Source organism: Microchirus variegatus (assembly GCF_963457635.1).
Source record: "Microchirus variegatus genome assembly, chromosome: 15".
In the NCBI taxonomy this organism is placed as follows: domain Eukaryota; kingdom Metazoa; phylum Chordata; class Actinopteri; order Pleuronectiformes; family Soleidae; genus Microchirus; species Microchirus variegatus.
Genome location: NC_139816.1, coordinates 2,319,908 through 2,345,429, shown reverse-complemented (window position 1 = coordinate 2,345,429; position 25,522 = coordinate 2,319,908). Strand labels below are relative to the sequence as shown.

Here is a 25,522-nt window from a genome sequence, read left to right as displayed (position 1 = left end):
CACGTACGTCTTCATCTAGGAAACAATAAAACAGGCCCACGCAGCTTTATCTTTGATTCATGGTCAGATTTGTGCCGTAAATCTTTGGACGTTCACAACAAAATCTTCAACATGTTCCTTTGCTTTCTTTAAGAGAAGCAGCAAAGGTCTCAGCAGCAGAGTAATGTGATGATGATTTGGTTCATTAAAATAAAGAACCAGACCTCCACATTAAGCATTGGCTTCATCTCTGCCACCATGTTCTACATTATATTTATTGCTTTAAAATTCTCTCTCATCTTACTTGATTGGTGATCCTGGGGGGCGAGGCCGTTGATTGCGTTCCTCTTGTCTGGGTTCGATTGGCGTGCCTGGATGACCTCATTCAACTTCTGTTGCAGGGCGACAAAGTCCTGGGAGGTCTTTGTGATCTGTTGGTAACGATTAGACAGAAATAATCGATGAACAGATGAACAGATTGTGGGGTGTGATAGAGAACCAGTTTTGTTTATGAAGGTATTAACCTCTTCTGAGAAGCTCTGGAATTGCTCAGCTTCGCTCTGTGCTGTGTCTTTGTTGGCCTTCAGGTTCTTCCGGTCCTTGCAGCCTCTGAAGTTACTCTGGATCTTCACAGCGGCCTGTTCTTCCTCCACCCGTTCCCTCTCAGAATCTGCCTCATCTTTATGTTCAATCTCTACGTCTGTAACATCGAGGACTGCCTCCTCCTGTGCTCTACCCTGAGCTTCTCTCTCAGCTTTCAGCTTCTTTCTGTCCTGATGACCTCTGAAGTTACTTTGGAGGACAGTGGCTGCTTTTTCCTCGTCCAGTCCATCCAGGTTCTCAGCAGATGCATCCTGCGCCGACTCTTCCATATGCATCACCTCTTCTTCTCCTTCTTTCGGAGATGTAACCTCTTCATTTTTCTTTCCTTTCTTGGGGATCTTTCCTTCGTCCTCAAGTCGTTTCCTCTCCTTGTGGCCACGGAAGTTGCTCTGAATCACCACAGCTGCTTTGGTCTCGTCTTGGTCCTCTAAAGTGACGTCACTCGAAGAAACCGCTCCTCCGTCTTCGTCTCCCTTTGGCTGGTGCTCGCCGTCGTCACCGCGGATCTCCTCCGCTGGTGTTTGAACTTCGGGAACATCTCCATCTGCTGTAGTGTTGACCACTGTTGAAGATGCACCTTCACCAGTTGGGCTGGATTTCTGCGTCTTGGCAGGAATTTTTCCTTCTTCTTGCAACTTCCTCCTCTCTTTGTGACCTCTGAAGTTGCTCTGGATAACAGTGGCTGCCTTGGCTTCCTCCTCTGAGTTAGTGGCCTCTCCCCCTGCAGCAGTTTCCTGTCCAGCACCTGCTGCTGTCGCGTCCACTGCCTCGTCTGCTACTTCTGTAAGTTCATCATCTTCAGGCACCTGTGTTTGATCACTGTCATCGGTTTCCTCTGCTTTAAAGGTACTTTCCTCATCCTCGTCATTATCCTCTTGTTCATCACCCGTCCTCTCCCCTTCTCCCTCTTCCACCACAGTGTTCGGTGACTCTAGCTCAGCACCAGCCATGGTATCGTTTCTGTCTTTAAACTTTTTCCTCTCTCTGTAGCCCCTGTAGTTGCTCTGGAGAACCACGGCGGCTTTAGCTTCATCCTCCTCGTTCTCTGCTGTAGGTGCTGGAGTTGAGGCGTTTTCATCACCGGTGCTTTTCTCCGCCTCAGGCGACTGTTCCTCCTTTTCTTTAAGGGAGTTATTTGCTTTCTTTTGCTCTTCCCTAAAAAGAAAAACATATATACATATACATAACAGTTGAAAACATATTAAACATCCTGTCATTTCTTTAACCGTTATCATTTTTGTGCTCATTACCGTTTTCTTTTGAGGCTTTTCCTCTCCTTGTGCCCTCTGTATTGTGCCTGAATCTTGGTCGCAGCCTTGTTCTTTTCATCCACCAGCGCCTTGTATTTCTTTTTTGCGAGATAACCCCTGCAAACTTGAGAGGAAGACAAACAAAACAAAACATAAACCGAGATAATTAACGCGAGTACAATGTAGGACAACAGATTCCCGATTGGACTTGTTCTCACCAGCCTGAAACTGGACGACGAAGGCCTCAAACTTTACTTTGGTTTTGTCGTCAGCGACCCGTTTCCGAACTTTATGGCCTCTGTACGCTGCAGACGAAAGGATGATTTTGGTTTGACGGCTCCTTAGCTCGATCATATTGTAGGGAACTGACAGGAGAGCACAGACGACTCACCCGACTGCAGCACCAGAGCACTCTGTTCTCGGTCTTTTAACATCCGCTGGTAACGTTTGGCTCCCAGCCAGCCTCGGACGTAAGCCTGGAGCAGAACGATGCGATGTGTGGTCTGTTGTACCATCAAGTTCAGGTGCTCCACATGGTAGTACTTCAGGAAAATCTGAGCGCGAGACACAAAAACCTTAGAAATCACCAATTCAAATAGTTTATATATATATATATATATATACATATATATATATTAAGTACAGCTGCTGCCTAATTTACAGATGAACTTACTTCAATCAATCCGATAGTAAAGATATACTGGGTCACTTGTAATATTGATAATGTTTTTTTTAATCAAATAACAATAAAAAACTAAAACACATTTCCTTACTGAGGCTGAACTAGAGCCGAAACGATTAATCGATGACTCAATTATTAATCGATTACTAAATTAATCGCCAACTATTTTGATAATCGGTAATCGGTTTTGAAGCTTTTTTCATGATTAAAACAAGATTTCTGATTGTTTCAGCTTCTTAAATGTGAATATTATCTTGGTTTCTTTGCGCCACGTAACAAAGAAATCATTAAAACTGAATCATTTTGGTTTGTGAACAAAACAAGACGTTCGAGAACATCATCATTTCCAGCTTTGACAAACACTGATCAACGTTTAATTTTATGGACCAAACGATTCATTCAGAAAATAATCGACAGATTAATCGATTACATAAATAATCGTTAGTTGCAGCTCTAGGCTGAACAGTTAATCGAAATTACTGCAAATTTTCAATTTTTCAATATTTATATAAGCCAAAATACCATATTTCGATTAAACATTGTCCGATCTTCTACTATCAGAAGAAAAACATCTTTGTTTCACACAGATTTGCACACACAGAAGTCATTTTGTGTTTTTCAAATTCCATCTAATGTCGCAAATCATACCGCCATCACATCATCAGTCAAAATAATTTGGTTTTTACTTTCGTCTTCCCCATGGCCCAGTTCTCCAGCTTGGCCTTCTCCAGTATCGTAGCACAGGTTTCTGGAGACACAGCTGGTTCCTCGTGTGCAGGAAAAGCCAACATGAAATACCTGAAACAATCAGTGTAATCAGCTCCACGTGAATTACGTCAATTACGTCAACATTTGCCCGACAGTATAATTGTACACAGCATGCGCTCATTTGAATAGAATCTGTTACACCAGTTTCCACTGATCTCAAAAAACGAGAACCGGCCGAAAACCTCTTGATGAAGTTGGCAAACGGGACGCGGTGAGAGAAACCCTGACGCCGGATCTTGGCGGTCTCCAGGACGCCGGTGTAACGCAGCTGAAGCAGAACCTTCTCCCGGTCAAACTTGTTGGCTTGGCGATCGTTGTTGGGTTTGATGCAGCGCACAAAGTGTGGCTGTCCGGCCACCATCTTGGAGAGCAGGTCCATCAGAGAGTACTGCAAACATGACAGGGTTTCACATGTTTTCTACCTGTTCAGGTGGATGTCATTAAAGGGCCCATATTGTGCAAAATCAACTTTTTAATCATTTTAGTACTGATATTTGGGACTCAGTGGGCCATACCAGTCCCCAAAATGTGAAAAAACAAGACTCAGTCATGTTTTAGTGGTTCCACTTAGTGTAAGCATAGGCGATAATACATGCGATGTTTACACCTCCCGCGGAATTACGACATAGCGAGCATTTCACCGTGAATGTTGACACCCCGCCAGGCAGAGTACTTCACAGAGTACTTCACAGAGTACTTCACAGCTCCACCGTAGCTCCTCCTTGTCCCTGTGAAATACAAGAGTGCAGGCGAGGGAGGAAGAGTGGCTGCACAGTGGAGCACAGTGTTTTACACAAACTTCCAGCCTCAGAGGACTTGTGTGTCCAGTGGATATATTTTATTTATGAAAAAAATGTTCACAAGCTTCACAAGCCCTTTGTTGTTGATCGTGTATGTAAATTCCTACGCTAGAAAAACTAGTGTAGGAATTTAGCGAGTGACATGTGTGGATCAATAATATGAAGAGCACGCGTTTGAAAGCACTGCAGAAAGATGTAGATGTTGTCCTACATTTCTTCTCAGCCAAAGGCTGCCTTTCTGTCGTGTTTCCACGTTCTCTCCTCATTATTGATCCACACACGCCACTTGCAGCTGCAGCAACACTGGTGCATTCAAGGTGTTTTTCTAGCATAGGAATTTACATACATTACAAAAATCCTCTGAGGCTGGAAGTTTGTGTAAAACACTGTGCTCCGCTGTGCAGCCACTCTTCCTCCCTCGCCTGCACTCTCATATTTCACAGGGACAAGGAGGAGCTACGGTGGAGCTGTGAAGTACTCTGTGAAGTACTCTGTGAAGTACTCTGTGAAGTACTCTGTGAAGTACTCTGTGAAGTACTCTGTGAAGTACTCTGTGAAGTACTCTGCCTGGCGGGGTGCCAACATTCACGGTGAAATGTCTGCACTGTCGTCACTTGGTCGGGAGGTGTAAACATTGCATGTTTTATCGCCTATACTTACACAAAGTGGAACCACTAAAACATGACTGAGTCTTGTTTTTTCACATTTTGGGGACTGGTATGGCCCACTGAGTCCCAAATATAAGTACTAAAAGATCAAAAAGTAGATTTTTCACAATAGGGGACCTTTAAATGTAATTAAGTGGGTCAGAGCTTGTCGTTTGTTACATACAGAACATAATCTTACTCTGAAGTAGGAGGCCACTGTCTGTGTCCTCATGTTGGTGGTTTCTCTCGGGTGGTAAGGGACATCTCCCTGTTCAGCCCCCTGATAAAAAAAAAAAACGTTAAACATTAAAAAGAAGTCGTAAAGCAAAAATGACTTAGAATGACTGAGTGGATTTATGTAATAAATGCTAACAAAGCGCATAAGAGGTGAGCATGTGGTTTATTTCCTGAGTAGGCGGCAAAAGAGATGCATAAAAAATGGGTAAACAAAAATTTAAAAAGGTTCCGAATCAAAAGGGAAGCTTACTATACAAATCTTTGTAGCTCAGCATCGCTTTCTTTAAAGCCAAACCCTTTGATGAGCTCTTTGTCTCGTATGCAGATAAATGGAAATCCAGGATCTCATCAAACACAGTGCGTTTGAATGTTGCTCCGGCTGATTGCTGTTAGCCGAGGACGCACATGGCAGTAAACTCATTTACTTTAGAAAGTCAGGACGAGTGTTTTCACTTAGTTATTGGCAACTGTAAAGAGACAGGAACATGTAAGGTTTTGATATTTTTAAGCATTAATTAGGTTTCATTTATTCAATTTTTTCCCACTATAAGAATGAATGTGAACGTATATCAACACAGCGACGTCATCCGCAAAAACGCACATGACGTTACACACGCACAGACCGAAGCACAATAAGCCGATTACCTCGCTGAGACCAAACGAAGAGTATAAGGTGAGCACTCCCATCTTTCATGGCAGACGTGAAGAGAAGAAGAGACCGAGACAAAAAAAGGCAAGAGGACAAAAGGTGAAAAGGAAGCGAAAGGCTGAATAAGTGAAGAACAGCAGCGTCGACAAAGATGGAAAAACAAAAAGGTTTCAGAGGAAGTTCCTGACGTAGGAGATGAAACACTAAATACAGTACCTTGGCGAGGGTGAGGCTGCGCGTCCGCGGGCGACGCATTGTGTGTGGGCCTTTTCCCCTGCTGTGGGCGAGGTTACCTGTGAAATAAAACAGAGAAAACTGCCCTTAAAGCAGAGCTACGCAGGATTTCTACCCCAATTTAACAGCTTCAGAGTCATTGTGATGTTAAATGGGGAGCCGTCTGTCCCCGATGCCCCCTACTGTCTGTTCGTGGAAAAGGTCTTACGAGAAAAACCGACAAAATAGTCAACGACGAAAAAAAGTCACTAAGTGCATCAGGGCGAATGGATCGTTTCCTGATTTTGAAAAATTCATTAACATTTTTCCTTAAGAGATACGCAAATATTTTCAACGGATCCTTAATTAGGGCGTCGTTTACTATGACTGTGTACAATTTCAAGTCATTCCAAGATACTTTTTGGGTTTTTTTTCGTTAAAAAAGTCAGCTCACTGTCCAAGTGCATGAGGGCAAATGGTTCGTTTCCTGATTTTCAAATTCATTAAAATTATTCCTTAAAGGGGGAAGTAAGTAGTTTATAGTGCCATCTAGAGGAGAGGCTGAAATTTACAACAAAGACCTGCTCCTCTGCTCACCCCCTCCCTTCCCTGAGCGCTACGGTATCCTCAGCTGGTCAAATGTCGTCCTCGTCGTCTTTCTCCGTGTCAGCAGATGAGGTTCGTGAGGCGAGGGAGAGGGCGGAGCTACCGCGGCCGTAGCAGACGAAGCGGAGAGAGTGGAGGCGGGACTTCCGCTACAAGTAAAGAGATGCTTGATTTGTTCTCTCGTGTTTGTCCTTACAGGCTCCGGTAGAAACATGGCGTCTCTCTGCTAACAGTGGCTATGCAACCGCGGCCCGCGACCATGTTATTTTACATGACTTTTTGAAACACTACGAAAATGAAACAAAAACTATTATACAGCGACTAGACAATGCAGGAGCACATAATATGTATAAAAAAGTGGATTTTGGGTTATATAAACCCATAAATACTACATATTGTCCCTTTAAGAGATATGCGAATATTTTCATCGGCCCCACACACACACACGCACGATTGAAAACACAAAGACGCGTCAACGCAAAAGCTTCAGAAGTGAACGACGTCACCAGTAGTTACGTACTGCAGCTTTAAAAGAGCTCAGAGCACTGACATGATGAATGGCTTCTCAGTTTGATTCTGACAGAGCCGACACAGAGGACGCCAGAGGCAGCTTATTACAGCAAACGTCCTACAGACAAAAGCCTGCTGGTTTCACTTCACATACACATTTAGTGCAGTTTACAATAGAACCGGCCACCTCCTTTACCTGTTTTGGTGAGAGGATGAGTGACGAGTTTGCGGACGAGCTCGTTCTCCGACGACCTGAGCAGCAGGATGATGTCGGCCGGAAGCGTGTCTCTGTTTTTGGCCAAGAAGCCTGCGGCGTTGTAGATCACCTGGAGGTGTGGCGGAGAAGAAAAGAGGAAACGATGCCTGAAAAACTAGAGATAAACTCTAGAGATGGTTGTGCATAGAAATCCAAGTAAATCAGCAGTTTTCTGAAGTAGCTGACCTTGACCACGTCTACATCCCCAATGCATCACGGTGCTGCCATATTAGACAGCTGTACCTAATAAACTGGCAGGTGAGTGTATATTATAATGAGCGCTTACCTTTCCAGCGTAGTGGTGGATCCCAAAGCCAAGGTCGACCCTCTTTGGTCTCCAGAAGCTTTTGGTCTTGAGATTATTCTCAAATTTCTCTAAAATACCCAGATGAATACGAGTCAAACACGTTTCACTGTCAATCAAACTTGTTCTGAATGTTGCGACTGAAGATTATTTTGAATATTGGTCATTTTCAGAGACAGAGTTTGTATTCTAACTCCACTGGGAATCAGGACTGACCTACGAGGGTCTGATCGGTGCCTTGAGGGAAGCGACTCTCCTCGTCCAGGAGCGACAGCATCCCCATGGGCTTCTGCAGGAAGAGGTCCAGCAGGGGACGGTTGTCCTCATACTCAATCATCCGAGAGTCCACCTCCTCATTCAGGTATTCATCCTGTACAGAAATGACAAGAGAGAGATGGGATTTCTTTTTTTAATCATAAATGTCTGACAATGATTGTCCTTTTTTGTTCCTTTGGGACGAATAAAAAGTGTGTTTATGGTTCGGGTTTTGAGCTAAAACACAAGCTTTTGACCATTTTTCCTCTTAAATGAAGTGTAATATTTTCTGTAGTGGATAGAGGAGGAGGAGGAGGAGGAGGAGGATGAGGAGGAGGAGCTCATCCACGTTACGGAGTTACCCTGATCACATCAGACAGCTGCTACAATGACTCAGCAACATTCACATACACTGTCTCTTTACTCCCAGGAAGAGAAAAAACAGCAGCAAATCAACAGCATAATAATGAAATATGAAATGCACACTGAGATAGATGTGGTATAATATGAACGTGCATGTATTCATATCACACACACACACACACACACACACACACACACACACACACACATTATTGTACTTGCTGCATACTGAGGATCAGCATTTCCACTTTATAAATCAACACAATTACAAATATCTAATTCATGAATGACATCTATAAAGAACTACTGGTTGCAGTACCATAAAATGTTTGCAGGTGGAGCCCCAAAGCAAAAAGAGCTGACAAAATTTGACAAAAACGTCCTACTATACTAGGTCGTCCAAAATTTTTTTAAAAAATGTATCCATAATTTTTGTTCCAAAATAATAAAAAAAAAAAAAAACGTCGTACTATACTATGTCGTCCAAAATTTAAAAAAAACATTTTAACCAAAAATTTTTGGTCCAAAATTTGACAAAAACGTCATGCTATACTATGTCGTCCAAAATTTAAAAAAAACTTTTTACCAAAAAATTTTGGTCCAAAATTTGACAAAAACGTCATACTATACTATGTCGTCCAAAATTTAAAAAAAATATTTTACCAAAAATTTTTGGTCCAAAATTTGACAAAAAAGTCATACTATACTATGTCGTCCAAAATTAAAAAAAAAAAATTACCAAAAATTTTTGGTCCAAAATTTGACAAAAACGTCATACTATACTATGTCATCCAAAATTTTAAAAGAAAAAATTACCCAAAAAATGTTGGTCCAAAATTTTACAAAAACGTTATACTATACTTTATCGTCCAAATGTTTTTTTTTTTTTTTTTACAAATTGAGCATGTTATAGCAACCAACAGTACAGTAATGCTGCCTTAAATCTGCTTTATGGCCACACCTCTCATCTCATGGAACATTTCATTCTTCTTATGCTACACATACATACATACATACATTTGAGTATAAGTACACGTTGGCAGTATAGGACAATATGTTCCTGGGCCGCATGCCAACAACACCCCAGAGTGAGTTTTAGTCCAACGCTGACTGTCTTCAACTCCTAATGGAACCTCATTGGCGATGATTTATAGCTCCTCTCTGGTGTGAGAGCAAATCATTTAACACTGGCAAACCTCTCTCTCTCTCTTCCCCCCCAGGGCAATGCACCCATGAGACCACATCAAATGAAAACCTCATTCTCACATAAATAAAGACAGCAGCATATTTTGCCCTTGCCATCTCTTCAAAAACACAACCAGGTGACAAATGACGCCAGTCTTATCTCCATTAGCATGGAAATGAGCTGGTGCCAAGGTGAGAAAATGGTACGTTCCAGGAAGGACTTCTTTAACTGGGGGTTAAGTCGCTCACCTGTTCCCACGCGAAGATGTGCTGGTTGAAGTAGAACTGGATCTGCTCGTTGGCGATGTTGATGCAGAGCTGCTCGAAGGAGTTCCTCTTGAAGTTCTCGAAACCGAAGATGTCGAGGATGCCGATGTTGAAACCCTTGTCGTCTTCTCTGCGGGTGAGAAGAAGAAGAACGGAGGAGGGAGCGTCAGGGTTTTTTCGGATTTGACGTTTCCACGTTTTTCCCCGACACGCCGCGTCCTCGCAGACTCACTCTGGCTGGACGCCGGGCCGCAGCAGCGCGTTGATGCGGTTGACGATCCAGCTGAAGAGGCGGCCGTACAGAGCCTTGCCCATGGCGTCCCTCACCACCGCGGCTTTCTCCACCGTGTTGGGCCTGACGATGGTTTCCCCGCGGGCCACCACACAGTGGGAGGTCAGCGCCTCCTGGAGCTCGTCTGAGCGGATACGCAGCAGCGACGCCACTGTGCCCGACACCAGATAAGAGAGGTGGGATGAGAGAGAGTAATGCATGCAGGGCAGGTTCACTGTGCTGCTTTAGACTCACAGATAAAGTAATAACAGGGTCTCTGCAGGTTTCAACAAGTCAAATTTAAGACTTTTTAAGACTTTAAGAGCATAATGAATACAATTTAAGACCCATTTCACATTGATACTTGCAAAAAAGTACATAAGAAATGAAGGAAAATTGGAGCCACATATCGTTGAACTTGCACTTACCCATCTTACGCAAGCAATTTGGCTTAGCTGTGGGCTTTCGTTAAGTTTTCTCCGCTGCTATGCTAATCTGTAACACACAGCGGCGCGCCCAGCACACAAGCTAGTATTGCTCGATAAAAGCGAGACAGTAGTTTATGTGTGTTTTAAATAAAAGTAATGTTAATAGAATTTTAAGACCTTTCAAAATTGTATTTAAGGTGAAGTAAGTAGTTTATAGTGCCATCTAGAGGAGAGGCTGAAATTTACAACAAAGAACTGCTCCTCTGCTCACCCCCTCCCTTCCCTGAGGGCTACGGTATCCTCAGAGGGTCAAATGTCGTCCTCGTCGTCTTTCTCCGTGTCAGCAGATGAGGTTCGTGAGGGCGAGGGAGAGGGCGGAGCTACCGCGGCCGTAGCAGACGAAGCGGAGAGAGAGGAGGCGGGACTTCAGCTACAAGTAAAGAGACGCTTGATTTGTTCTCTCGCGTTTGTCCTTACAGGCTCCCGTAGAAACATGGCGTCTCTCTGCTAACAGTGGCTATGCAACCGCGGCCCGCGGTCATGTTATTTTTACATGACTTTTTGAAACACTACGAAAATGAAACAAAAACTATTATACAGCAACTAGACAATGCAGGAGCACATAATATGTATAAAAAAGTGGATTTTGGGTCATATAAACCCATAAATACTACACAGTGTCCCTTTAAGACCTTTTCTGAGATTTTAGGAGAATTTTAGACATTTTAAGGCCTTAAATTCAAATGATTGGATTTAAGACTTTTTAAGACTTTTTAAGACCCCGCGGATACCCTGAATAACTGTCTGCGGTTACACTGCAGGACTTGAGGCCCAATTCTGATACGTTCCCGTTTCATATCTAATTCATTTCCACATATGAATGAAGCCTGAATATCTGAAGATGATATCTGAATCCACCTGCTTCTTCACGCTCACACTATCATGGGTCAGTGTCTGATTTGTGCCTCACAGGGAGGAAAAGATCAGAATTGGGTCACGTGTACCATGCAGTGTAAAAACACATGTTCATTCTCATTCTTTGGAACAAAACCCACATTTAGAAAAATATAATGGGGGGAAAATCATGTGCCAGAGAACGTCACACCATTGCCCGACGAATGTTTGCTAACGTTTGTGTTGCAGTGACTCTGCACTCACGGAGAGTTTATTTCAGAGCCACACTTTTCTATATTTAGCTCCACCTGGAGCTCTGTGCAGAGGCAATGGACAGGAGGAGAGGAGGAGGAGAAGTGACAGGGCGGAGAAGGAAAAGAAAGTCAGAGTCATCACACACACACACACTGAAGTGCTGCCGCGCCCTCCCTCCCTGCACAAACACACACGCACACACACACACACACACACACACACACACACACACACACTGATCTCCTCTCACCGTTCTCCAGCACAGAGATGTTGGAGATGTTGCTCTTGTCTGTCTGATGCTCCGTGGCGACCGGACAGAACTCGATGTCGCCCGCGTTGAGGATGGAAGCCAGGGTGCTGTAAACACTGCCCAGCTCCTGCACACACACACACACACACACACACACACATGCACAATTAGAATTTTGAGACAAAACTTTAGATTTCTATCTTGAGATTATGAAATTTTGTGCTATTTATTTCAGTTTTCAGTTGTTGAACATAACTTAAAGGTGCCACATGTAAGAATGTGGCCAAAAACGGTTACTACATTCAAATTCAAAACACAGAGGTTCTTTGAGGTTTCGTTTTCTGACGTAACCGGTTCAACCCGTGGTTGCTCGGCAGCAGAGACTCTACTGACTGCAATGATTGGTAGACGGCGGTAGGTGGCGCCACATGACGCCAAAACATGATTTCAAAACATGAACATGATTTGCAGTCTGCAAAATATATTTTTTTAATGCTAATATTTTGTCTGTACTGTTGTTGTTGGTGAGTTCAGTTTGTTATATGAACATTATTCCTGAGTCTCTGTGACATATTAGGAGGATTTTATGATTTATTACATAATGCACCTTTAAGGACCTGGTTTCTGTTGTTTAAATGTGCTGTACTGTTTAGAGGACTTTTACTTTTTGAGTACAAAGTACAGGCTGTCATTTTTTTTTATTAGCGGTCAAAACACCAAATATCCAGTGTCTTAATTTCACTCAGAAAAATAGAGGTTAAAAATAACAAAATGTCATCACTGAGCGTCAGCAAATAAAAGGGTGAAAACAATCTAAGGCCTTATTTTGCTCTATTGTGTCAGTCTGTGACTCCATAACAAACTTGACAAAAGTGCCTCAGAGGTGATCTTCACACACACACATACACACACACACGCGCACGCAAACACACACCTTAGAAAAAGGAGGCTGTTCTTTCAGCAGTGCCAAGCGATTACAGGATAAGTGCTATTGACGTGCAGATCCCAGAGGCAATCACTTCTCTGGGCCTCATTAGCCTTCACGATGCCAGCGGCTGACTGCCGACATGGGCCCGCAGCTTCAATCTCAATAATGAGACGTTCAGTGTGCACCTTTCTAAACTGCCTACAGACCAGCTTCACAACTTATTGTGTGAACTTCTTTTTGGAGATCACTGATTAAACTTCTGCGTTTCATCTGAGAATTCAGGGGGGAACAAAAACATGGACACAAAAGTGTCTCGGGCTAGCCACTAACAACATGCACTGATTACCCCCCCGAGTAATCAGTGCAGTGGTTTGTACCTCCAGGGAGAATCCAATGACTTTGAAACACTGCTCCACTGCATCAAACTGCTCCTTGTAGAAGGTGTTGCTCACGATGTCAGGCCCTAATTTAACGTGCTCGTTCCACAGATACCTGCAGCACAAGGAGGCAACAATACATCAGGACTGTGAGGGAGAGAAGCCAAGAGTTAGTAACAGTGTTAACGACTGGGCTTAAAGCTCCCATAGAGTGGTCCTGTTGCACATATATGTTAGTTATGGAGGTCTACTTACATACATTAACTTGTTTTTATGCTCAAAAACCTCCTAGTTGCTGTAAACGAGCCGATAGAAATCCTCTTTTCTGACGCCGTTTCCCAGCCGCGATATTTCAGACACAAATCTCATTATCAAAACATTGTTTTAACAGTGTTTAAAAATAGTTTTGTCACGACTCCCCGCCGCAGTCCCTTTGACCAGGAGTCAGAAGACACTGTCGCTCGTGAAACACCTCCACAACGGACGTTATTCTTCTTCTGCGGTTCAATGTACGCAACCGGATGTGCCCGGACTAGTGCCCGGACTAGTGCCCGGAGCAGGAGGATCTGCTGTTCAGGAGAACCGCTGTTTACGTAACCGGACCGGGTTTTTTCAGAGATCTCGCTGAGCCCGAGATTACAATAAAACACAGCGTTCTCAGCAGTGGCTGAACTGTTTGTTTAGAACCTTCAGGGCTTCATAAACAAGGTAATGACGCAGATACACACTAAAAAAACAGCGTTAATTGGAACTTCCTGTCTAGTTCCGCTTTAAGAAACGTCAAACCTACTTAGGGGTTTTGATGTCGGAGAGCTTGTAGTGGGCTAGTTTCTTCCTGTCAGCCAATCCGGCGTAAATATAGTAGAAGATGTGGAAGTTTCTTTCCCCTCTGTGAAAACACACACACACACAAGATAATGTCAAGTTTTAAAGGGAATTTCATCATGTTAGCATTCTGTTGATGAACGTCCTTCTGTTTTACTCAGTTGTACTTTATAGAGTCAGAGTAACAGACTAAATGCAGTAAATCAGCTTAGAGCATTTATTGTTTAAATAAAAAATAATTGGCTTTCTTAGCATTAATCAGCAGTAAACAAACAACAGCAGTCTCACCATTGGATGTCACAAAATCTGAAACTCCGCACCTTTAAATAATGCATTAAGGTTAGCCTCAGATTAACCACATATTCTTCCCATTAGTATTAGTTCAAAATTCACTTTCAATTCTTTAAGCATTACTTGCACATGTTTGGCCACAGGATCACAGGTGATCTCTTCTTCTTTTGGGAAAGAAAAGAGGACGAAAAACACATTTTTGATTTGTCTAAGAATCCTTTGCTATATTTTATGATTTTAGGGGCTATAATAATAATCAGTGATGTGCCTGAACGCGTTCATTGAACGAAAGTTCATGAACTAGTTCATATTTCGGGCGAACGTGAACTGAACGAACGGTATCACTGTCTGATGAACGTTACTGTGAACTCGTTAATTCTGGTGTCTGTGAACGGCACGCTCAGTTTAGTTCAATTTATTTCAATAGGTTGCCAGACTTTAATAGAGTCTTCGAGGCGAAAACCCGGCTAAAACACACAAACGGGCGTAAATAATAAGCCAAAATAATGGCTCGCAGCTATGAACTATTTCATTTTAGGGAAAAGTGAACTTAGTTCAACATTTTGAATTATGAACTATGAACTGAACTAGTTCATTTTAAAATTTGTGAACTGAACTTTGAACTAGTTCACGTAGAAAGTGAACTTTCCCAACACTGATAATCATAATAAGTCAGTAAAAACAGGTGTAGTTTGTTCCTCGAACATGAATCAGTGTTTGCTGTCCCCAACAATTATTATCTAACAGGCTGAATAAAAGCAGGCACGGCCTGCAGCCAAATCAAACCTGTGCGTCTGTTTTCTAATGAAACACTCGAGTCTTTGAAGTTCCACCGAGGACTGCAAGTCCACAATCTTTGATCACACAGGAAATAAGCTCTGTCCCTCCACTTGACCCAGACACATGATAAAAAAGGACAGGGCGGATTGACTGAAGTGCAGGTGGAAGGCAAACGCTGCCGGTTTGAGATGGAGAAGCAAAGGTGAAAGAACGAGACGGTTTATTACCTCACTGATCCCCCGGCCGAGAAGCAGAGAAAAAAATAACCTTCACAGCAATGTTCTTTCAGAGAAAAGACAATAGATGTGATTCAAATCTAATTTTGTTCCGGAGTCGCGTGCGGAGATGTGAGGTCTTTTAAAAGACAGATAAAGACAAAAACAAGAAGAGAGGGATATTTACACGGCCTGGTGGATGACTCTGGACTTCTCCAGCAGATAGTCGGATATCTGCGCTCCCACCACGGTTCCCCCACAGGTGAACTTCATCTCCAAGTATTTGCCAAAGCGGCTGGAGTTGTCGTTGATGGCAGTGCAGGCGTTTCCAAACGCCTCCACCAGGCTGTTGACCAGCAGGATCTTCTCCTGCAGCGTGCGGTTATTGGCCTGAAGAAAATATCATCAACAGATCAATGGAAATGGAAGAAACGGCGCATGAATTTCTATTCGGGCCGCGTCCGTCAAAAGTGACACATCCAAGCTGCCATATTTTATTATTCCACTCGTAAAAAAAGGCAAAGTGAAATGGAAATTAATTTTCCGCTGCGGCACCATCTGGAGCTTCAAATAAACTGATTACAGCAAGTTTAAAATCCCTAAACATTGGATTTACAGGTGCACAGGTTGTTGAACGGGCCACAGCTGCAACAGACGTCTTCTATCAAGTCAGTTATGAATATATTTGTAACAATATTCATTCTTTTTGCAACACAATTCACCTTTTTTTTTCCAAATGGGTTTATTCGGTTTGATATGTGTTTGAACAATCCTTCATGAGAACGAAATGTAACTCACCTTTCCAAGAACAGTCAGCTGCTGCACTAACAGATGAGCGCTCTCCGTTTTCCCTGCTCCACTCTCTCCACTGATCACAACACACTGCACACAGGAACGCAGAGACGTTACCATAACACTCGTCACAATGAACGTCATAATATATCACTCACTAACAAACAAACTGTAAACCTGGTCTGTGTTGTAGGACACCATGGACTGGTAGGCGGCATCGGCCACGGCAAAGATGTGCGGTGGGTTGGCCGTGCGTTTAGCGCCGATGTACATCTTAGAGAACTGTGAAGACATTTAAACACATGTAAAAGTTAACATGAAATACATACAGACTGTTTTCCACCACCGGAACTTTTCTCATTTACCCTGGGAATTTTGAAAACCACCAAAATTAGAACCAAGGAAAAACTTTCACCGAAAGCAGCACCTACAGGACTTCTCAGATTACCAGGAACTCTAGACGGCTGAAGAACTGGTTAAATGATGATCTATACTAGTTAACTGAGGTCTAGACTGGTTATATGATGGTCTATAGTAGTTAACTGAAGTCTAAACTTGTTATATGATCATGCATACTAGTTAACTGAGGTCTAAACTGGTTATATGATGATCTACACTAGTTAACTGAGGTCTAAACTGGTTATATGATGATGTATACTAGTTAACTGAGGTCTAAACTGGTTATATGATGATCTACACTAGTTAACTGAGGTTTAAACTGGTTATATGATGATGTATACTAGTTAACTGAGGTTTAAACTGGTTATATGATGATGTATACTAGTTAACTGAGGTCTAAACTGGTTATATGATGATGTATACTAGTTAACTGAGGTCTAAACTGGTTATATGATGATCTACACTAGTTAACTGAGGTCTAAACTGGTTATATGATGATCTATACAAGTTAACTGAGGTCTAAACTGCTTATATGATGATGTATACTAGTTAACTGAGGTCTAAACTGGTTATATGATTATGTATACTAGTTAACTGAGGTCTAAACTGGTTATATGATGATCTATACTAGTTAACTGAGGTCTAAACTGGTTATATGATGATGTATACTAGTTAACTGAGGTCTAAACTGGTTATATGATGATGTATACTAGTTAACTGAGGTCTAAACTGGTTATATGATGATGTATACTAGTTAACTGCGGTCTAAACTGGTTATATGATGATGTATACTAGTTAACTGCGGTCTAAACTGGTTATATGATGATGTATACTAGTTAACTGCGGTCTAAACTGGTTATATGATGATGTATACTAGTTAACTGCGGTCTAAACTGGTTATATGATGATGTATACTAGTTAACTGAGGTCTAAACTGGTTATATGATGATGTATACTAGTTAACTGCGGTCTAAACTGCTTATATGATGATGTATACTAGTTAACTGAGGTCTAAACTGGTTATATGATGATGTATACTAGTTAACTGAGGTCTAAACTGGTTATATGATGATGTATACTAGTAAACTGAGGTCTAAACTGGTTATTGATGTATACTAGTTAACTGAGGTCTAAACTGGTTATATGATGATGTATACTAGTTAACTGAGGTCTAAACTGGTTATATGATGATCTATACTAGTTAACTGAGGTCTAAACGGGTTAAATGACGCTGTATACTAGTTAACTGAGGTCTAAACTGGTTATATGATGATCTATACAAGTTAACTGAGGTCTAAACTGGTTAAATGATGATCTATACTAGTTAACTGAGGTCTAAACGGGTTAAATGATGATCTATACTAGTTAACCGAGGTCTAAACGGGTTAAATGACGCTGTTTACTAGTTAACTGAGGTCTAAACTGGTTATATGATGATCTATACAAGTTAACTGAGGTCTAAACTGGTTATATGATGATGTATACTAGTTAACTGAGGTCTAAACTGGTTATATGATGATGTATACTAGTTAACTGAGGTTTAAACTGGTTATATGATGATGTATACTAGTTAACTGAGGTCTAAACTGGTTATATGATGATGTAAACTAGTTAACTGAGGTCTAAACTGGTTATATGATGATGTATACTAGTTAACTGAGGTCTAAACTGGTTATATGATGATGTATACTAGTTAACTGAGGTCTAAACTGGTTATATGATGATGTATACTAGTTAACTGAGGTCTAAACGGGTCAAATGATGCTGTTTACTAGTTAACTGAGGTCTAAACTGGTTATATGATGATCTATACAAGTTAACTGAGGTCTAAACTGCTTATATGATGATGTATACTAGTTAACTGAGGTCTAAACTGGTTATATGATGATGTATACTAGTTAACTGGGGTCTAAACTGGTTATATGATGATGTATACTAGTTAACTGAGGTCTAAACTGGTTATATGATGATGTATACTAGTTAACTGCGGTCTAAACTGGTTATATGATGATGTATACTAGTTAACTGAGGTCTAAACTGGTTATATGATGATGTATACTAGTTAACTGCGGTCTAAACTGGTTATATGATGATGTATACTAGTTAACTGAAGTCTAAACTGGTTGTGAAGGTGTTTTTAAAGGTGTGTGTGTGAGCTGGTCTCCAGAGCCACAGACCTGAGGCTCGTAAATGTCCATCTTGTGAAAAGGATTGACGGCGATGAGGATGTCCCCCACATACGTGTAAATGTCATCTCTTCCATAGCGACTCTGAAGCTGCTCTGTAACTGTGTTCTGGGACAAACACAAACAAACAAACAAACAAACAGAACAGTCACTGATTCAGTTTCCAACACACGTTGCTGTCTCAGAGGAGACACATGCGTGAAAGTCATTATTACACCACAAAGTGCTTAAGTCCTGCCTGGAGTGAAGGCCTGTGACGTCAGAGTATTGTCTTAATGTCACAGGTTGATTGATTCTCCCGTCTTCATCGCTGCCTCCCGCACAGAAGCAGAGCTGAAGAGAGAGTGGAGATACCTGCTGGCAGCGGAGCCCGGTTATATCATTCAATACATCACGGTTGATATATTATACTTTTTTTCTTCAATCCAGTAACTTGTGCTGTGTTCATATATTGGATTTACATGTTTGAACTAACAATAATTAGGGTTCCACTCCAGTTTTAAGAGCCCGTCCACACAGAGACGTTGTTTTAGGACCTGAAACATTCCTTGTGTTTGGCGATCGTTTGACAGTTTTAACAACTACTGTCAATGAAAAGTAACTAAAGTCAGTCTGAGAAGACTCTCTGCCAGCAGTAAATACAGTTAGGCACAAAATATTTTTCGTTTTCAAAAAGTTCCCCCGTAAAGACGGCGTCCAAGAAATATCTCTACTACCACCGCAGTGCATATGCCAGGACTGTAAGTGGCGCTGTAACGTTTATCTTAGTTAAATGTGCATTATGTAATAAATCATAAAATCCTCCTAATGTGTCACAGAGACTCAGGAATAATGTTCATATAACAAACTGAACTCACCAACAACAACAGTACAGACAAAATATTTGCATTAAAAAATATGCAGACTGAAAATCATGTTTATGTTTTGAAATCATGTTGTGGCGTCATGTGGCGCCACCTACCGCCGTCTACCAATCATTGCAGTCAGTAGAATCTCAGCTGCCGAGCAACCACGGGTTGAACCAGTTACGTCAGAAAACGAAACCTAAAAGAACATCGGTGTTTTGAATTTGAATGTAGTAACCGTTTTTGGCCACATTCTTACATGTGGGCGCCTTTAAGTTACTCGTCACCCCGAGGTCAAAGGTGAACGCGTCACGTTCTCACCTCGTCGAGCACTTCCAGCGCGGCGAGGTCGTCCACCTCGTCCGCCTCGGGCTGCGTCATCGCGTGGCTTCCTTTTTTTGTGTTGATGCGCTCATGCCTGGAATTCACAGAAAGCACAAACACTGGTGAACCGACTGTGAACGCCGGATTGAATGAACGTTCGACGCGAGATTGCGATCGAGATGCAAACATCGCAACTCGGTGAACAGGAAGACGCATCGGTGACAGAGCCACCCGCTGGAGACAAAAGAATAAAACCTTTATAAAACACGTTATAATGAGCAATTACTGTTCCTCACATATCATCTTTTTCTTTGTTTAATGTTCTTGTGGGGGTCAAAATAAACTCCTTTTTTTCTGTTGACATTCAAAAATCCACTGGCATTTCTTTATTATTTTAATTTTTTACATTTTTACCACAGCCCTTATTAAACGTCATATCACTCGAATATCACCAACAAGTGAACGCGTAAAGGAAAATAAACCACCTTTCTAAAATGAATCTAATCTAATTCTATCGAAATTAAACGGCACAGTGCATCAAATTTACCGGTGCATTATAAAAAATAACTCATCATGCGATGCCAGAACGTTTCGATGACATCCAATTACCTGTCAAATTCATTTTTAAAAAACGATGATTATGATTTGCTTCAAACTGACAATGCAACAATTCTCAGCTGAGGCTGTTTTTTTTGTTTTTTGTTTTTGTGTCCCGAACATAAACGGGCGAACGCCGTCGGGATTCAGAACCGATCGTCTGCAGAGCTCTCGACCACCGGCAGGACGAGACGTTTCACAAAAGACAAGGTGCTTAAAAATCACAGCTGATAACAACAACAACAACAACAACAACATACTCACAACACGACTCGCTACAAACAGTGTAAACCGATACCAGCTCATGTGCGCCGACTACATGAGTCATCACAACTAGAATCTACTCCTACTGTGACATGAAGGTCATATATGCATGTGTTACCTGTCGTTACTGTCTGAGCCTCTGACTGTTTTTCCATGAGGGCTTAAACGACAGAAATAAGACTGAATATTAAGGAAGGAAGGAGGGAAGGAAGGAAGGAAGGAAGGAAGGAAGGAAGGAAGGAAGGAAGGAAGGAAGGAAGAGGGGAAGAAAGGAAGGAAGAGGGGAAGAAAGGAAGGAAGGGAGCATATTCTGGACCAACACTTTGTGCAGAAGTGACAGAGCTTGTAAAATATCTTACAACTTGGTTAACAGTTTTGTTTTTTGTTTTTTAACTGGTCTGTTAAGTTATTGTTTACAGTTTTGTCCCTGTGATGGACAGATCACCATGTCCATCACAGGGACACACACAACCGTCCACATCTACGGTCAGTTTACAGTGTCCAATGTGCCTAATCCCCCAAACCTAAAGGGCCTCGTCACCCCTCTCAAAGACATCTCGACCAAAAGTGAAGAAGAAAAAAAGAGAGTCTGACGTGGAGATGCGTGGACATTTGGACATAAAAAACTACAGAGCTGGTGCTGCTGACGCTGTGTTCACACCGCACAGCTCCTTAATATTCCAGTCAGTTGTTGCTAAGGGGGGAAAATAGCGATTAAAAACATTAACATTGTCCTTTAGTAGTTGTTAAAGTAGTTTCGAACGCCGAGGGATTCAACATTAAAAAGGTCACCAAACACTGTTTTTGTAACTTCTGCAGACACATTTTTGTCTGACAGCTCGGCCAGAAACTGAGAACTAGAAAGTGACCGGGCATAATAATTAAATGTCACCTATCTCTGATAATTCTCTGCTGCTGCTGCTTGGAGCAGACGCACTTCTCATCGGTTTGTTACTGAAAAATGAGTCAATACGTTTGATAAAAAATAAAACAGCGACAGCTCTTCATTTCTGTATTTTTGGCAAAGTCCTGGCAAACAATGTCCTTCAATGTCTTGAATTTTGACCGCACAAATATTTGCACACATGCAGGGTCTCTGCAGGTTTCAACAAGTCAAATCTAAGACTTTTTAAGACTTTTTAAAGACCATAATGATCACAATTTAAGACCCATTTCAAATCCATACTGGCAAAAAAGTACAAAAGACATGAAGGAAAATTGGAGCCACAAATCGTTGAACTTGCAATTCTTCTCAGCTGTCGGCTTACGTTAAGTTCTCTCCACTGCTATGCTAAGCTGTAACACACCGCGGCGCGCGCGCGCATAGCACACTAGCTAGTGGTGCTCGATGAATTGTCACCGGGAACACGGGTGGCCTACTTTAGTTCCGTGTTGCAGTTATGTTATCGCATCATCTGTAATAATAGAAACATTTCAAAGCCAGACTGAAGTTTATGCATGTTTTAAATAAAAGTCACGTTAATAGATTTTTACAACCTTTCAAAATTGTATTTAAGACCTTTTATGAGATTTTAGGAGAATTTAAGACATTTTAAGGCCTTAAATTCAAATTATTGGATTTAAGACTTTTTAAGACCCCGCGGATACCCTGACATGGACACAAACAGGAACACAGGTGTGTGTGTGTGTGTGTGTGTGTGTGTGTGTGTGTGTGTGTACCTTGTTTTTTCAATGACAACTTGTTGGTTGAGATCAATGAGTTCAATCAGTTGCTTCTGCAGTAATTTCTCTCTGGCCACAATCTGTGTGATGAACACATGCTGGAGCAGGTCGAGCACATTTGGTCTGAGCTCAAAGTCCTTGATGAGACATCTGCGTGTGGACAGGAAGAGTAAAAGAGGATCGGCTCGTGTGTTGTTTTTTTGAAAACACTGCATTTATCATGGAGACAAACACGCGGCTCACTTGCAGATGAAGTCGTTGAAGGTGTCGGACCAACGCTCAGGCTGGAGCAGAGTCGGCGGAGGGTTTCTGTTCCGAGGGAGGAAGGAGAGAGATAAATTGAAAGATAAGGGTATAGATGGGATTTAGCGGGAGTAGACGAGGAGGGAGGGAGCGGGAACAAAAGGCAACAGAGGAGGGGAACAATGGAGAGAATTCTTTACGCTGCAAATATTCATCCCGTCATCCCCGTGGCAAACAGCTGTTACAGTGTTGATGCAGCAGAAAAGATCCACTCGTTCTTCCTTCAGTGTTTGAAAACAAACCTCAGTCAAACGCTCAGATTTGTTGTTTAAGGTCACATAGAGTGGTCCTGTTGCACATATATGTTAGTTATGGAGGTCTACTTACATACATTAACTTGTTTTTATGCTCAAAAACCTCCTAGTTGCTGGAAACGAGCCGATAGAAATCTGTCCTTTTTGAAGCGCTTGTCAGCCGCGCTATTTCAGACATAAATCTCGCCGGAGAAGACAGACTGTGTTGTGATTGGCCAGTATCCGGAAGTGACATAATCAGCACACCCGCTCTCAGAAGCACAGCTCCCCCCTCTGGAACGGTGGATGCACTGCTCCTCATTATCAAAACATTGTTTTAACAGTGTTTAAAAATAGCTTCTTCACGACTCCCCGCCGCAGTCCCTTTGACGACCTTTGACCCGGAGTCAGACCCAGAGTCAGAAGACACTGTCGCTCGTGAAACACCTCCACAACGGACGTTATTCTTCTTCTGCGGTTCAATGTACGCAACCGGATGTGCCCGGACTAGTGCCCGGAGCAGGAGGATCTGCTGTTCAGGAGAACCGCTGTTTACGTAACCGGACCGGGTTTTTTCAGAGATCTCGCTGAGCCCGAGATTACAATAAAACACAGCGTTCTCAGCAGTGGCCGAACTGTTTGTTTAGAACCTTCAGGGCTTCGTAAACAAGGTAACGACGCAGATACACACTAAAAAAAACAGCGTTAATTGGAACTTCAGGTCTAGGTCCACTTTAAAGGGTCAACAGAAACACGGCTTCACTGTCTCGGCCTAATCCGCTTTAATTCCCAAGAACGCGAGAACCAAGTGTGTTGGGAGAGTCACTTCTGACGCAGCGAGGCCTTTGTCACGCCGGCTCTGACAGCAGGAAATTGGTCTCACGAATGTCTGCCTTTTTTTTTTTATTTATCACACAACCACAGTGGACAGAGAAACGCAGCAGACGTCTGCTGTTAAACTGGTTTTCTTATCTGCGCCAGCTTGTAGTGAAGGAGGAGGTAAACGTCACACGAGAGCCTTAATATTCTTTAGATTCAGTGCTTGTTCACCTCTCTACAGTGTGTGTGTGTGTGTGTGTGTGTGTGTGTGTGTGTGTGTGTGTGGAGGCAAATCTCCTCTGTTGTGACACGTGTGCATAATAAGGAGAGGACGTTTAATCTCTCACCTGCTGGAAAGTCATGCTTTGAGAGAGGATTCTGCGTGGACACTCATTGACATAATGCGTTCCCTAACCTTAATTTTGTTTATTTATATAACCATTACATATATATTTATGTTGGACTCATTCAATCTAACGAGGGCTTGTGTGTTTTAGTGTTTAATTGTCATTTTTGACATGAAAATCTGCACAAAATAAAATTTAAAGCTCTTTAATACACTCTATATAACCCTGTCATTGTTGTTGTTTTGTGCGTTTGCTTCCTTGATGATCTTTTTATTTCTCGATTAACCCAGCTTGAATTAAATGAGACAAGTGTGGAGTTTGGATCAATATACTGTGAGCACAGCTCTGCCACAGTGTGAACTGATCACAGCCTGAAGCTCTGGCTGCAGCACTCGCATAGATCCTGCCAGAGGCCCGCAGAACGAACACACACACACACACACAGACACACACACACACAAGCCGTCGGAGTGGATCTCTGTATCTGTGTGTGTGTCTGTGAGGTGTGTCACACAGTCATGGACAAAGTGCTAAAGTGCTAATGCAGCCCTCACACTGGAATCAGGAGATGATAAACAATTACATTTCACCTTCAGCCGCCAAGAAAAAAGGGGAAAAAAAGGGTATCTGTGTGTGTGTGTGTGTGTGTGTTCTTGTACTTGCGGCATACTGAGGACCAGTGAGGGTTTTTAACCAACAAAGTGAGGTCATTTTTACGGAGTGAGGACATTTTGGCCGGTCCTCACTTTGTTTTCATTGAAATCACTTCCTTAGGTTGCTATAACATGCTATACTCAATTTGTCAAACATTTTAATTTTGGAATACTTTTTCTCAAATTTTGGACCATAATTTTTTTTTCAAATTTTGGACCAATTTATTTTTTTCAAATTTTGGACCAAAAATTTGGGGTACCTTTTTTTTGTCAAATTTTGGACCAAAAATTTTGGGTCAATTTTTTTTTCATTTTTTTTTCAAATTTTGGGTCAATTTTTTTTCAACATTTTTTTTTTAAATTTTGGAAGACATAGTATAGTATGACGTTTTTGTAAAATTTTGGACCAACATTTTTTTGTCAAATTCTTTTTTAAATTTTGGTCGACATAGTATAGTATGACGTTTTTGTAAAATGTTGGACCAAAATTTTTAAAAATAAAATAAAATCGAAAAAGTTTTCCAGCCCTTTTTGCTCTGGGGCTCCACCTGCAGACATTTTATGGTACTGCAACCAGTAGTTCTTTGTAGATGTCATTCATGAAATAGATATTTGTAATTGTGTTGATTTATAAAGTGGAAATGCTGGTCCTCAGTATGCAGCAAGTACAAGAATGTGTGTGTGTGTGTGTGTGTGCTCAGCCCCCCCCCCCCAATAGGACGAATAGGATGAGTGAAATGAGGGGGAGTGGTTTATGGACACGCTCCTGTGAGCAGAACAAAAGCGGTTTGAAATGAAGTCTATACTTAGTGTGAATATAGAGAAGAAGAGAGCAGGAGACTGTCAATGTCAGGACGATTCGAGAAATAACTGCTGCTTTGAGGGCCACACAGAATATTTGTCGAAAAACAAAAGGTTTATCACTATATTAGTGGAATATGTGGAGAAAGCCAGAGTGTTCCTATTTTTATTATGATAATTTATTATGT

At 41.9% G+C, this 25,522-nt stretch overlaps 1 protein-coding gene across 1 annotated transcript in view; it reads right to left on the bottom strand.

The window, feature by feature from the left end:
- Positions 1-24,112, bottom strand: part of myo3a (myosin IIIA) — a gene marked incomplete at both ends in the record, with an annotated part of 33,206 nt that extends 9,094 nt beyond the window's left edge. The window contains 25 exons of the mRNA XM_083901460.1: positions 284-410; positions 504-1,737; positions 1,833-1,956; positions 2,051-2,137; positions 2,224-2,386; positions 3,201-3,312; positions 3,465-3,670; positions 4,929-5,009; positions 5,832-5,908; positions 7,141-7,270; positions 7,487-7,575; positions 7,721-7,874; positions 9,557-9,704; positions 9,807-10,017; positions 11,673-11,799; positions 12,978-13,092; positions 13,768-13,866; positions 15,276-15,478; positions 15,887-15,970; positions 16,058-16,162; positions 18,457-18,573; positions 19,632-19,728; positions 22,176-22,328; positions 22,422-22,487; positions 24,105-24,112. Coding sequence (XP_083757586.1) covers positions 284-410; positions 504-1,737; positions 1,833-1,956; positions 2,051-2,137; positions 2,224-2,386; positions 3,201-3,312; positions 3,465-3,670; positions 4,929-5,009; positions 5,832-5,908; positions 7,141-7,270; positions 7,487-7,575; positions 7,721-7,874; positions 9,557-9,704; positions 9,807-10,017; positions 11,673-11,799; positions 12,978-13,092; positions 13,768-13,866; positions 15,276-15,478; positions 15,887-15,970; positions 16,058-16,162; positions 18,457-18,573; positions 19,632-19,728; positions 22,176-22,328; positions 22,422-22,487; positions 24,105-24,112 — 4,117 coding nt within the window. The remainder of the gene's footprint in view (positions 1-283; positions 411-503; positions 1,738-1,832; positions 1,957-2,050; positions 2,138-2,223; positions 2,387-3,200; positions 3,313-3,464; positions 3,671-4,928; positions 5,010-5,831; positions 5,909-7,140; positions 7,271-7,486; positions 7,576-7,720; positions 7,875-9,556; positions 9,705-9,806; positions 10,018-11,672; positions 11,800-12,977; positions 13,093-13,767; positions 13,867-15,275; positions 15,479-15,886; positions 15,971-16,057; positions 16,163-18,456; positions 18,574-19,631; positions 19,729-22,175; positions 22,329-22,421; positions 22,488-24,104) is intronic.
- Between the last annotated feature and the right edge of the window lie 1,410 nt (positions 24,113-25,522).